This window comes from Arachis ipaensis, chromosome B10, assembly GCF_000816755.2.
Source record: "Arachis ipaensis cultivar K30076 chromosome B10, Araip1.1, whole genome shotgun sequence".
Lineage (NCBI taxonomy): Eukaryota > Viridiplantae > Streptophyta > Magnoliopsida > Fabales > Fabaceae > Arachis > Arachis ipaensis.
The window spans coordinates 120,692,345-120,705,598 of record NC_029794.2 but is presented as its reverse complement, the minus strand read 5'-3'; the positions used below and the strand labels follow the sequence as shown (position 1 = coordinate 120,705,598).

Genomic DNA, 13,254 nt, shown 5'->3' with positions numbered 1-13,254 from the left:
TGCAGTAAAGCTTAGGGTTGAATGTTGGAGGTAGAAGGTTGGTCCCTGCGGATATAAGATTTTGGAGTGTAGAGGTGAGACCAATGAGAGTAGAGATAAGAGTGTTGTTATCCAATGGAGGTTGGGGTGGATAGGAGAGTTCATTTGTTGGGAGAAAGGGCTCATAATACGGAGGTGATTCTTCTTGATAAGGATATGGAGGTGGTGTATATTGAGGTGGTGGTTCAAAGTATGGCTCATACGGTTCATATGGTGGTTGGTTGGGTGGATAAGGTTTAGGGTCATATGGAGGTGAATGGTGGAAAGGAGCTTGTGAGTATGGTGGTTCAAAGCTATGTTGAGGAGTGGGTTCATAAGTATATTGTGGTGGGTGTTGATTGTCACGAGGAGGTCCACCATAATTATTGTCTTGGTAAGCATCATAGAATGGTTGTTGATAATACCTTGGAGGTGGTTGTTGCCAAGAGGGTTGATCAAATCCTTGTGGCTCCTCTCATCTTTGATTGTTCTATCCTTGATCCAAGCTCTCATTGTAATCTCCTCTTCCTGCAACTCGATTGTAACCAAACTCATAGCCAAAGGAGTGAGAATTCATAGTAGCAAGAAAAATAAAAACTAATAAAAATTAATGAAAATAAACTCCTAAAACTAGAAACACTAACAAAGAAACGAAAAAGTAAATATTTACAATAACCAATAATAAGGCACACGTTTGCAACTCTCCGGCAACGGCGCCATTTTGACGAACGGATTTTTGATGGTAAAGAATTTCACAAAAGTAATCACGTTGTAAGTATAGTTTCTAAACCAACAAAGAATCCTTTCGTACAAAAACTTTTTTGTCACTAAAGCAAACCCAATACAATTAAACCGAAGTATTTAAACCTCGGGTCGTCTCTCAAGGAATTGCAGGGAGGTGTAGTTATTATTGGTTATGAAAAAATATATTTTTGGGTTTTTGAAAGGTTGAACAAGGAAAGTAAATTGCAAGAAAGTAAATTAATAATTAATAAAACTCTTGGCAAGGTATCAGAACTGGACGTCCTATCCTAGTTATCCTTATCAATTGTGATGAGAATTGTTTGTTGCTCCCACTTGGTTAACCTCTAACTATGAAGAAAAGTCAAACAGATAAATCAATATGAATCCTCAAGTCCTAGTCAACTCCCAAGGAAAGACTAGAGTTAGTGGAATTCAAGTCAATTAGCAACTTTTAATTATCAATCAACAAAGGAGTTTGATAACTCAAGTGTCTCCAATTATTCGACCAAAGCTAAGAATGTAAAAAGCTAAATTAAAATCATAAATATGAAATACCTCAAATTGCATTAAATAAAGAAATCAAATCTAACATGGAGTTCATAAACCAAATTGGGAAAATAAATAAACTAGAATAATAGAATAAATAAAAGTAGAAGAGAAAATAAGTTAATGGAACATTGAACTTGGAATTGAGAAGAAATAAACCTAAAACTAAGAGAAATCCTAAAACCTAGAGAGAGGAGAGAGCCTCTCCCTCTAGAAACTACATCTAAAACCTAAATTGTGAATGAAGGTGAAGTGTCTGAATGATTCCTTGATTTCCCCACTTTGTAGCCTCTAATCTATGTTTTCTGGGCCGAAAATTGGGTCAAAACAGCCCAGAAATCGCCCCCAACATTTTCTGATGCGTCTAGCACGTGGCTCTGTCACGCGTATGCGTGATCCACGCCGACACGCGTACACGTGCGCGTCACCTAACAGCATGGAAACTATGGCAAATTATATATCATTTCAAAGCCTCAGGTGTTAGCTTTCGAACGCAACTGGAACCGCCTCATTTGGACCTCTGTAGCTCAAGTTATGGTCGATTTAGTACGAAGAGGTCACGTTGGACAGCTTAGCAATTCCTTCAACTTCTTGCATTCCTTCCACTTTTGCATGCTTCCTTTCCATCCTCTAAGCTGTTACTATCCTATAAATCTTGAAAACACTTAACACACATATCACGTCATCGAATGGTAATAAGAGAGGATTAATAATTTACAATTTTAAGGCTAAAGAAGCATGTTTTCAATCAAAGCACAGAATTAGGAAGAAAAATGTAAAACATGCAAATTATATGAATAAGTGTGAGTTTAGTGGATAAAAATCCACTCAATTAAGTATAAAATGTACCACAAAATAGTGGTGCATCACCGAACTCAAGGAAAAGAGAAGCTACGTTACCATCAACTTCTACCGGACAAAAAGTAACGCCAACGTGTAGAGAAGAAAGATACGAACACTTTTATCAGATTAGATTTTTTATTGGAGTTACAAATCTCAAAAAATCGAAGTTGATGTACCCGTTTTGTAGCGGTTCTTGTAGCGGTTTGAGGGGACGCTGCTAAATAATCTCATTTTGTAGCTGTTTTTTTTTCCAATCGCTGCAATATTTTTTTTAACTTGAATTTTTTTGGATAAACATTATTGCCTTCTTATAACTGTTCTAATCGTCGCTATTTTTTTAATGAAAAAATAAGGTTCAAATACTGCAACTTAATTAATGCATTAAATAAATTTTCAATTTTGTGTTACATAAAAAATAAATTTATACATGAATAACTAAAACCGAATTTACGAATCATATTTTCTCTTGTAGTATCAGCCATTTTAAGTTTGTATTTAACCATAACTGGTAACATAAAAATCAAGTTTACGTCCGAATTCACTAACTCAAAACAAAGTTCAATGGAGCATAAAAATCAGAATTACTAAAGTAGACAAACAAGTTTTGAGTCAAAATTTCTCATCAACATCGTATTGACCTGGCCAGAAATACTCTGTCAAAAAAGCGCTGCAGTGACGTGATAACGGATCTGATAAGTCATCTCCAAACCATGGCATCTTGTTCAGATCGAAACTCTTTTTTGCAGCATGTACGACATCTTCTTTGTGTTGGGTGTTTAAAGTTTCATTGTCTTCTTCTGGAACCCTATTAAGCTCAACATCCATGGAGATGTCATATCCACCGGAGGAGATAGCATCTAAATCATCTTCTGAATCAGTGTCTGCTCCATCTAGAGTGTCAGTAACTATTTTGCCTGAATATTCAGCTGACACTGAATATATGAACATGCAACCAACAATATATAAATCTAGTTAAAAGATAATGATAACTTCCAAGTCATTCTAGTTATTAAGGAAAGAAAATTTCGGAATTATGGGGAGAGGACTTTCAAAATTAACAAATACAAAATTAACTATTACAGTCTCATTCGTCAGTAGTTTGGACAGATTTCTTGGAAAGAAGCTCTCTAATAGCACGTTCTATATACTTCAATTCCTCTTTTGAAGCAATCTCCAACTCAACACCATGCGAGTTATTAAAGTGCATCTGCACCATAATAAAATGTATAGTTGATGGTCTATTTTGTAAAATATATTGTGTCTCTGTAATTCACTTACTGTGCTAGAAATTTATTTCCAACCTTTAATTTAGCAAGTATGTCTTCAGGTGTCCTACCAGCTACAAATGTCACAAAAACATAGCCAAATTTCTCCTCGTACCTTGATCCCCATTCATGAAGTTCCTACAAATTTTAGCATTAACGGAACAACTATCACTGGTTAAATGTCATAAACATATAGCAACTTAAAATTCTTATTTTTCAAATAATGTTTAACTCAAGTGTTTAAGGGTACGACTGATGAGCGGATAATTTATACGCTTTTTGGCATTGTTTTTAGTATGTTTTTAGTATATTTTAGTTAGTTTTTATTATGTTTTTATTAGTTTTTAAATAAAAATCACATTTCTGGACTTTACTTTGAGTTTGTATATTTTTCTGTAATTTCAGGTATTTTTTGGCTGAAATTGAGGGACCTGAGCAAAAATCTGATTCAGAGGCTGAAAATGGACTGCAGATGCTGTTGGATTCTGACCTCCCTGCACTCAAAGTGGATTTTCTGGAGATACAGAAGCCCAATTGGTGCGCTCTCAATTGCGTTGGAAAGTAGACATCCTGGGCTTTCCAGCAATATATAATAGTTCATACTTTGTCCAAGATTTTATGGCCCAACCCGGTGTTCCAAATCAGCATAGAAATTCTGGCGTCAAAACGCCAGAACTGGCACAAAAGCTGGAGTTAAACGCCCAAACTGGCACAAAAGCTGGCGTTTAACTCCAAGAAAAGTCTCTACATATGGAAGCTTCAATGCTCAGCCCAAGAACATACCAAGTGGGCCCGGAAGAAGATTTCTGCATTAATTACCTATTTCTGTAACCCTAGGCTACTAGTCTTCTATAAATAGGACCTTTTGCTATTGTATTTTGATCTTTGAATCATACTTTCATACACTTGATCACGTTTTGGGAGGCTGGCCTCACGGCCATGCCTGAACTTTGTTCTTATGTATTCTCAACGGTTGAGTTTCTACATACCATAGATTAAGGTGTGGAGCTCTGCTGTTCTTCATGAATTAATACAATTACTGTTGTTCTTCTATTCAATTCACGCCTACTTTTTCTCTAAGATATTCATTCGTTCTTCAACTTGATGAATGTGATTATCTGTGACACTCATCATCATTCTCACCTATGAACATGTGCCTGACAACCACCTCTATTCTACTAGCACTGGCTTGAATGCGTATCTCTTGGGTTTCTAATCTAAGATTAGAACCTTCGTGGTATAGGCTAGAATTATTGGCGGCCATTCCTGAGATTCGGAACGTCTAAACCTTGTCTGTGGTATTCTGAGTAGGATCTGGGAAGGGATGACTGTGACGAGCTTCAAACTCACAACTGTTGGGCGTGTGACAGACGCAAAAGGATCAATGGATCCTATTCCAACATGATCGAGAACTGACAGATGATTAGTCGTGCGGTGACAGCGTGCGTAGAACATTTTCACTGAGAGGACGAGAAGTAGCCATTGACAACGGTGATGCCCAACATAAAGCTTGCCATGGAAAGGAGTATGAATGATTGGAAGAAGGCAATAGGAAAGTAGGGGTTCAGGAGGAACAAAGCATCTTCATACACTTATCTGAAATTCCTACCAATGAATTACATAAGTATCTCTATCTCTATCTTTATTTTATGTTTTATTTATCTTTAATTATCAATCCTCCATAACCATTTGAATCTGCCTGACTGAGATTTACAAGATGACCATAGCTTGCTTCAAGCTGACAGTCTCCGTGGGATCGACCCTTACTCACGTAAGGTATTACTTGGACAACCCAGTGCACTTGCTGGTTAGTTGTGCGGAATTGTGACAAAGTGTGATTTACATTTGTGCGTACCAAGTTGTTGGCGCCATTGATGATCACAATTTCGTGCACCAAGTTTTTAGCGCCGTTGCCGGGGATTGTTCGAGTTTGGACAACTGACGGCTCATCTTGTTGCTTAGATTAGGTAATTTTATTTTATTTTTAAGCTTTTTACTTTTTATTTTCGAAAATTTTTTTAAAAAAAAAAACAAAAAAATTTTCTATTTTGTTCTTCAGAGTTTTTAAGAATGAATTCTAGAGTTTCATGATGATTTGTTGAAGTCTGGCTGGCTGTGAAGCCATGTCTAATCTTATTGGACCGAGGTTTCAACTTATCATCACAAGAGCTTGTTGATTTATATCAATTTTGCTGTTGTTAGCAATGATCTGCTAAAGCTTGGCTGGCCATTGGCCATGTCTAGTGTTTTGGACCGAAGCTTTCATTGAAAGCTTGGCTGGCTAGTAAGCCATATCTAATTCATGGACCGGAGTCTTAGACTAGCATTGCAATGATTCCTGGAATTCTTATTAAAAATTTTGAATCTCTTTATTTTCTTTTCCACTCAATTTTCGAAAAATCACAAAAAATTTTTATAAAACCATAAAAATAAAATATTCTATGTTTCTTGTTTAAGTCTAGTGTCTAATTTTAAGTTTGGTGTCAATTGCATGTCTTTATTCCTCTAATTTTCGAAAATTACATGCATCATGTTCGTCATTGATCTTCAAGATGTTCTTGATGATTTCCTTGCTCTGATCTTTAAATTCTCTTGTTTTGTGTGTTTAGTTGTTTCTCACATGCAATTTTCAAATTGTTATAGTCCTTAGTATACAAACTTTTAAGTTTGGTGCCTTGCATGCATTATGTATTTGATCTTAGTTTTCCATGTTTAATTGCATTTTGATTGTTCCTCATCATCAAAAATCCAAAAATTTTTCAAAATTATGTCTTTTCAAGTCAATAATACAGAGAATTGAAGATTCAGAACATGCAGCAGAGGAATTACACAGAAAAAGCTGGGCGTTCAAAATGCCCAGTGAAGAAGGAAAACTGGCGTTTAAACGCCAGCCAGGGTACCTGGCTGGGCGTTAAACGCCCAAAAAGGTAGGATTATTAGCGTTAAACGCCAGAATAGATGTCATTCTGGGCGTTTAACGCCAGGATGACACTAGAGGGAAGATTTTGTTTTTAATTTAAATCTTTTTCAAGTTTTCATAATTTTTCAAAATCAAATCTTTTTCAAATCATATCTTTTCAATCATATCTTTTCAAAATAAATTTCTTTCCATTTTTTTCTATTTTCGAAAATACTTGCTAACAATTAATGATTTAATTCAAAATTTTCAAGTTGTTACTTGCCTATTAAGAAAGGATCAAATTTTAATTCTAGAATCATATCTTTTAATTTCTTGATTAGTCAAGTAATCAAATTTAATTTTAAAACTTTTTTTTTAAATTTGATTCTCAATCATATCTTCTCAATCATATCTTTTCAATCACATCTTTTTCAAAATTAATTTTCAATCATATCTTTTTGATTTCTAATTTCAAAATCTTTTTCAAAAATCACTTAATTTCTTTCCCAAATTTTAATTTTCGAAAATCATCAATCAAATTTTCAAAATTTCTTTTAATTATTTCAAAATCTTTTACTTTAATTTCGAAAATGAGTTCTTGAGATTGATACTCTGAATACCATACTGGCTCAGAATAAAATATTGACTCAGCAAGTCAATATGATTTCTCAAAGTCTGTCTGGAATGCAAGCTGCACCAGGCAGTACTAAGGAAGCTTCCCCTGAAGAAGAAGCTTATGATCCTGAGAACCTAGCAATGGAAGAGGTGAATTACATGCGAGATTCCTATGAAAACACCTATAATCCTTCATGGAGAAATCATCCAAATCTCTCATGGAAGGACCAACAGAGGCCTCAACAAGGCTTCAATAACAATAATGGTGGAAGAAATAGGTTTAGCAATAGCAAACCTTTTCCATCATCTTCTCAGCAACAGACAGAGAATTCTAAGCAGAGCCACTCTGACTTAGCAACTATAGTATCTGATCTAATTAAAACCACTCAAAATTTCATGATTGAAACAAGGTCCTCCATTAGAAATTTGGAGGCACAAGTGGGTCAGCTAAGTAAGAAAATTACTGAACTCCCTCCTAGTATTCTCCCAAGCAATACAGAAGAGAATCCAAAGAGAGAGTGCAAGGCCATCACCATAACCCACACGGCTGAACCTGGAGAGGAGGAAGAGGCAGTGATCTCCACTGAGGAAGACCTCACTGGACGTCCACTGGCCTCCATGGAGTTCCCTAATGAGGAACCATGGGATTCTGAGGCTCACACTGAGACCATAGAGATTCCATTGAATTTACTTTTTCCATTCATGAGCTCTGATGAGTATTCTTCCTCTGAAGAGGATGAAGATGTTACTGAAGAACAAGTTGCTAAGTACCTTGGAGCAATCATGAAGCTAAATGCTAAGCTATTTGGTAATGAGACTTGGGAGGATGAACCCCCCTTGCTCAACAAAGAACTGGATGACTTGGCTAGGCAGAAATTACCTCTGAAGAGACAAGATCCTGGAAAGTTCTCAATACCTTGTACCATAGGCACCATGACCTTTGAAAAGGCTCTGTGTGACCTAGGGTCAAGCATAAACCTCATGCCTCTCTCTGTAATGGAGAAGCTAGGAATCATTGAGGTACAAGCTGCAAAAATCTCGTTAGAGATGGCAAACAATTCAAGGAAACAAGCTTATGGACTTGTAGAGGATGTCTTGGTAAAGGTTGAAGACCATTACATCCCTGCTGATTTCATAATCTTAGAGACTGGGAAGTGTATGGATGAATCCATCATCCTTGGCAGACCCTTCCTAGCCACATCAAAAGCTGTGATTGATGTTGACAGAGGAGAATTGGTCCTTCAAGTGAATGAGGACTCCCTTGTGTTTAAAGCTCAAGGATCTTCCTCTGTAATCATGGAGAAGAAGCATGAAAATCTTCTCTCAATGCAGATTCAAACAAAATCCCCACATTCAAACTCTAAGTTTGGTGTTGGAAGGCCATCATCATGCTCTGAGTATCTGTGAGGCTCCATGAGAGTCCACTGTCAAGCTATTGACATTAAAGAAGCGCTTGTTGGGAGGCAACCCAATTTTTACTTATCTATGTTAAATTTCTATTTGTTATTTTATGTTTTCTGTAGGTTGATGATCATGTGAAGTCACAAAAACAATTGAAAAAGCAAAAACAAACTGAAAAACAGAATGAAAAATAGCACACCCTGGAGGAGAAGCCTACTAGCGTTTAAACGCCAGAAAGGGGCACAGACCTGGCGTTTAATGCCAGAAAAGGGCAAGAAGCTGGCGTTAAACGCCAGAAATGGGCAGCAACCTGGCGTTTAACGCCAGGATTGGCAGAAAAGGATGTTTTGTACGCCACTTGGTGCAGGGATGAAAAATCCTTGACACCTCAGGATCTGTGGACCCCACAGGATCCCCACCTACCCCACCTCTCTCTCTCTTCTTCACCCATTCACCAATCACCTCAATACCTCTTCCCCAAAAACCCCTTACTTATAAAATCCTATCCTCTTCTCCATAAATCCTTCACCAATCCACATCCATCCATCATAAAACCTCACCTACCTCACCATTCAAATTCAAACCACTTTTCCTCCCAAACCCACCCTATATGGCCGAACCCAAACCTTCTCTCCACCCCTATATAAACCTATCTTCACTCCTTCATTTTCACACAACATAAACACTACTTCTCCCCCTTGGCCGAAACACCAACCCACCTCCATCTCCTCCATTTCTTCTTCTTCTACTCTCTTCTTTCTTCTTTTGCTCGAGGACGAGCAAATCTTCTAAGTTTGGTGTGGTAAAAGCATTGCTTTTTGTTTTTCCATAACCATTTATGGCACCAAAGGCCGGAAAAACCTCTAGAAAGAGGAAAGAGAAGGAAAAAGCTTCCACCTCCGAGTCATGGGAGATGGAGAGATTCATCTCAAAGGTGCATCAAGACCACTTCTATGAAGTTGTGGCCAATAAGAAAGTGATCCCCGAGGTCCCTTTCAAGCTCAAAAAGGGTGAACATCCGGAGATCCAACATGAGATTCGAAGAAGAGGTTGGGAAGTTCTCACCAACCCCATTCAACAAGTCGGAATCTTAATGGTTCAAGAGTTCTATGCCAATGCATGGATCACCAAGAACCATGATCAAAGTGTGAACCCGGATCCAAAGAATTGGCTTACAATGGTTCGGGGGAAATACTTAGATTTCAGTCCGGAAAATGTAAGGTTGGCATTCAACTTGCCCATGATGCAAGGAGATGCACACCCCTACACTAGAAGGGTCAACTTTGATCAAAGGTTGGACCAAGTCCTCATGGACATTTGTGAAGAGGGCGCTCAATGGAAGAGAGATTCAAGAGGAAAGCCGATTCAACTAAGAAGGCATGACCTCAAGCCCGTGGCTAGGGGATAGTTGGAGTTCATCTAACGCTCAATCATTCCCACTAGCAACCGGTCTGAAGTTACTATAGACCGGGCTATCATGATTCATAGCATTATGATTAGAGAAGAAGTAGAAGTTCTTGAGGTTATATCCCAAGAACTCTACAAGGTGGCGGACAAGTCCTCTACTTTGGCAAGGTTAGCCTTCCCTCATCTCATTTGTCACCTTTGCAATTCGGTTGGAATTGGCATAGAGGAAGACATCCTCATTGATGAGGACAAGCCCATCACTAAGAAAAGGATGGAGCAAACAAGAGATCCCACTCATGGACAAGAGCATGAGGAAAATCCTCATCATGAAATTCTTGAGATGCTTCAAGGGATGCATTTTCCTCCACAAAACTATTGGGAGCAAATCAACACCTCCCTAGGAGAATTGAGTTCCAATATGGGACAACTAAGGGTGGAGCACCAAGAGCATTCTATCCTCCTTCATGAAATTAGAGAAGACCAAAGAGTTATGAGAGAGGAGCAACAAAGGCAAGGAAGAGACATTGAGGAGCTCAAGCACTCCATAAGATCTTCAAGAGGAAGAACAAGCCGCCATCACTAAGGTGGACCCGTTCTTTAATTTCCTTGTTCTTTATTTTCTGTTTTTTTCGAAAATTATGCCTTATGTCTATTTATGTTTGTGTCTTTATTACATGATCACTAGTGTCTAAGTGTCTATGCCTTAAAGCTATGAAAATGAATCCATCACCTTTCTTAAATAAAGAGTGTTTAAAAAGGAAAAGAAGTGCATGAATTTCAAATTTTAAAACAGTTTAATTATTCTGATGTGGTGGCAATACTTTTGTCTTTCTGAATGAATGCTTGAATAGTGCATATTTTTGATATTGTTGATTCATGAATGTTAAAATTGTTGGCTCTTGAAAGAATGATGGAAAAGGAGAAATCTTATTTGATAATCTGAAAAGTCATAAAAATGATTCTTGAAGCAAGAAAAAGCAGTGAATAAAAAAGCTTGCAGAAAAAAATATAAGCAAAAAAAAAGAGAAAAAAAATGAATGAAAGAAAAAAAAAGAGAAAGAAAGAAAAAGAAAAAGCAAGCAGAAAAAGCCAATATCCCTTTAAACCAAAAGGCAAGGGTAAAATAAAAAGGATCCAACGCTTTGAGCATCAGTGGATAGAAGGGCCCACAGGAATAAATTCCTGACCTAAGTGGCTAAACCAAGCTGTCCCTAACCATGTGCTTGTGGCGTGAAGGTGTCAAGTGAAAACTTGAGACTGAGCAGTTAAAGTCGTCGTCCAAAAGCAAAAAGAGTGTGCTTAAGAGCTCTGGACACCTCTAATTGGGGACTCTAGCAAAGCTGAGTCACAATCTGAAAAAGGTTCACCCAGTTATGTGTCTGTGGCATTTATGTATCCGGTGGTAATACTGGAAAAAAAAATGCTTTGGGTCACGGCCAAGACTCATAAAGTAGCTGTGTTCAAGAATTAACATACTTAACTAGGAGAATCAATAACACTATCAAGATTCTGAGTTCCTATAGAAGCCAATCATTCTGAACTTCAAAGGATAAAGTGAGATGGCAAAACTGTTCAGAAGCAAAAAGCTAAAAGCCCCGCTCATCTAATTAATACTAATCTTCATAGATGTTTTATCTGATTCAGAGGCTGAAAAAGGATTGCAGATGCTGTTGGATTCTGACCTCCCTGCACTCGAAGTGGATTTTCTGGAGCTACAGAAGCCCAATTGGCACGCTCTCAATTGCATTGGAAAAGACATCCTGGGCTTTCCAGCAATATATAATAGTCCATACTTTGTCCAAGATTTGATGGCCCAACCCAGTGTTCCAAGTCAGCATAGAAATTCTGACGTCAAAACGCCAGAGCTGGCACAAAAGCTGGAGTTAAACGCCCAAACTGGCACAAAAGCTGGCGTTTAACTCCAAGAAAAGTCTCTACATATGGAAGCTTCAATGCTCAGCCCAAGTACACACCAAGTGGGCTCGGAAGAAGATTTCTGCATTAATTACCTATTTCTGTAACCCTAGGCTACTAGTCTTCTATAAATAGGACCTTTTGCTATTGTATTTTGATCTTTGAATCATACTTTCATACACTTGATCACGTTTTGGGAGGCTGGCCTCACGGCCATGTCTGAACCTTGTTCTTATGTATTCTCAACGGTTGAGTTTCTACACACCATAGATTAAGGTGTGGAGCTCTGCTGTTCTTCATGAATTAATACAATTACTGTTGTTCTTCTATTCAATTCAGCCTACTTCTTCTCTAAGATATTCATTCGTTCTTCAACTTGATGAATGTGATGATCCGTGACACTCATCATTATTCTCACCTATGAACATGTGCCTGACAACCACCTCTGTTCTACTAGCACTGGCTTGAATGCGTATCTCTTGGGTTTCTAATCTAAGAGTAGAACCTTCGTGGTATAGGCTAGAATTATTGGCGGCCATTCCTGAGATCCGGAACGTCTAAACCTTGTCTGTGGTATTCTGAGTAGGATCTGGGAAGGGATGACTGTGACGAGCTTCAAACTCGCGACTGTTGGGCGTGTGACAGACACAAAAGGATCAATGGATCCTATTCCAACATGATCGAGAACCGACAGATGATTAGCCGTGCGGTGACAGCGTGCGTCGAACATTTTCACTGAGAGGACGGAAAGTAGCCATTGACAATGGTGATGCCCAACATAAAGCTTGCCATGGAAAGGAGTATGAATGATTGGAAGAAGGCAATAGGAAAGCAGAGGTTCAAGAAGAACAAAGCATCTTCATACGCTTATCTGAAATTCCTACCAATGAATTACATAAGTATCTCTATCTCTATCTTTATTTTATGTTTTATTTATCTTTAATTATCAATCCTCCATAACCATTTGAATCTGCCTGACTGAGATTTACAAGATGACCATAGCTTGCTTCAAGCCGACAGTCTCCGTGGGATCGACCCTTACTCACGTAAGGTATTACTTGGACGACCCAGTGCACTTGCTGGTTAGTTGTGCGGAATTGTGACAAAGTGTGATTCACGTTTGTGCGTACCAAGTTGTTGGCGCCATTGATGATCACAATTTCGTGCACCAACGGCTAATGAACATACCTGCACAGTAGCTTCGTTCGCCGTTTTCAAGTATTCATTAGAACAAGATCGACCTGATAAAGCCTCTAACCAAGACCTAACATTCAACTTACGGGACCATATGTCTCTGGCAACCGTAATTGCATGTTCCAATGAAGAGAATGGAGAGGCCATAGCCATTTTGTTAGCGAACGTTGTGCTTGCACAGCATGATGAGAAATCTTCCGTTTTCATTTCTCCTATTACAACACCATTTTATATTAACTATATTTGTCAATGATAACAATATTGTAATTCAAGATAATTTACTCGATGTCATAATTTTTTTTTATTGGATGTTAAGAACAATAACAATGATGATGAGGAACTGGTGGTATTCATGAAAATCAAATTGAAATGAAAACTTAATTCATATACGAAATCACAGATAGTAAT

At 37.9% G+C, this 13,254-nt stretch overlaps 1 protein-coding gene across 1 annotated transcript; it reads right to left on the bottom strand.

The window, feature by feature from the left end:
• LOC107621141 (uric acid degradation bifunctional protein TTL-like) lies at nt 2,761–12,999 on the bottom strand. The gene is made up of 4 exons (XM_016323178.1): nt 12,841–12,999; nt 3,453–3,554; nt 3,289–3,358; nt 2,761–3,083 (listed from the first exon to the last, which is right to left on the bottom strand). The coding sequence occupies exons 1-4, from the start codon at nt 12,997–12,999 to the stop codon at nt 2,761–2,763; spliced, it is 654 nt and encodes a 217-aa protein (XP_016178664.1).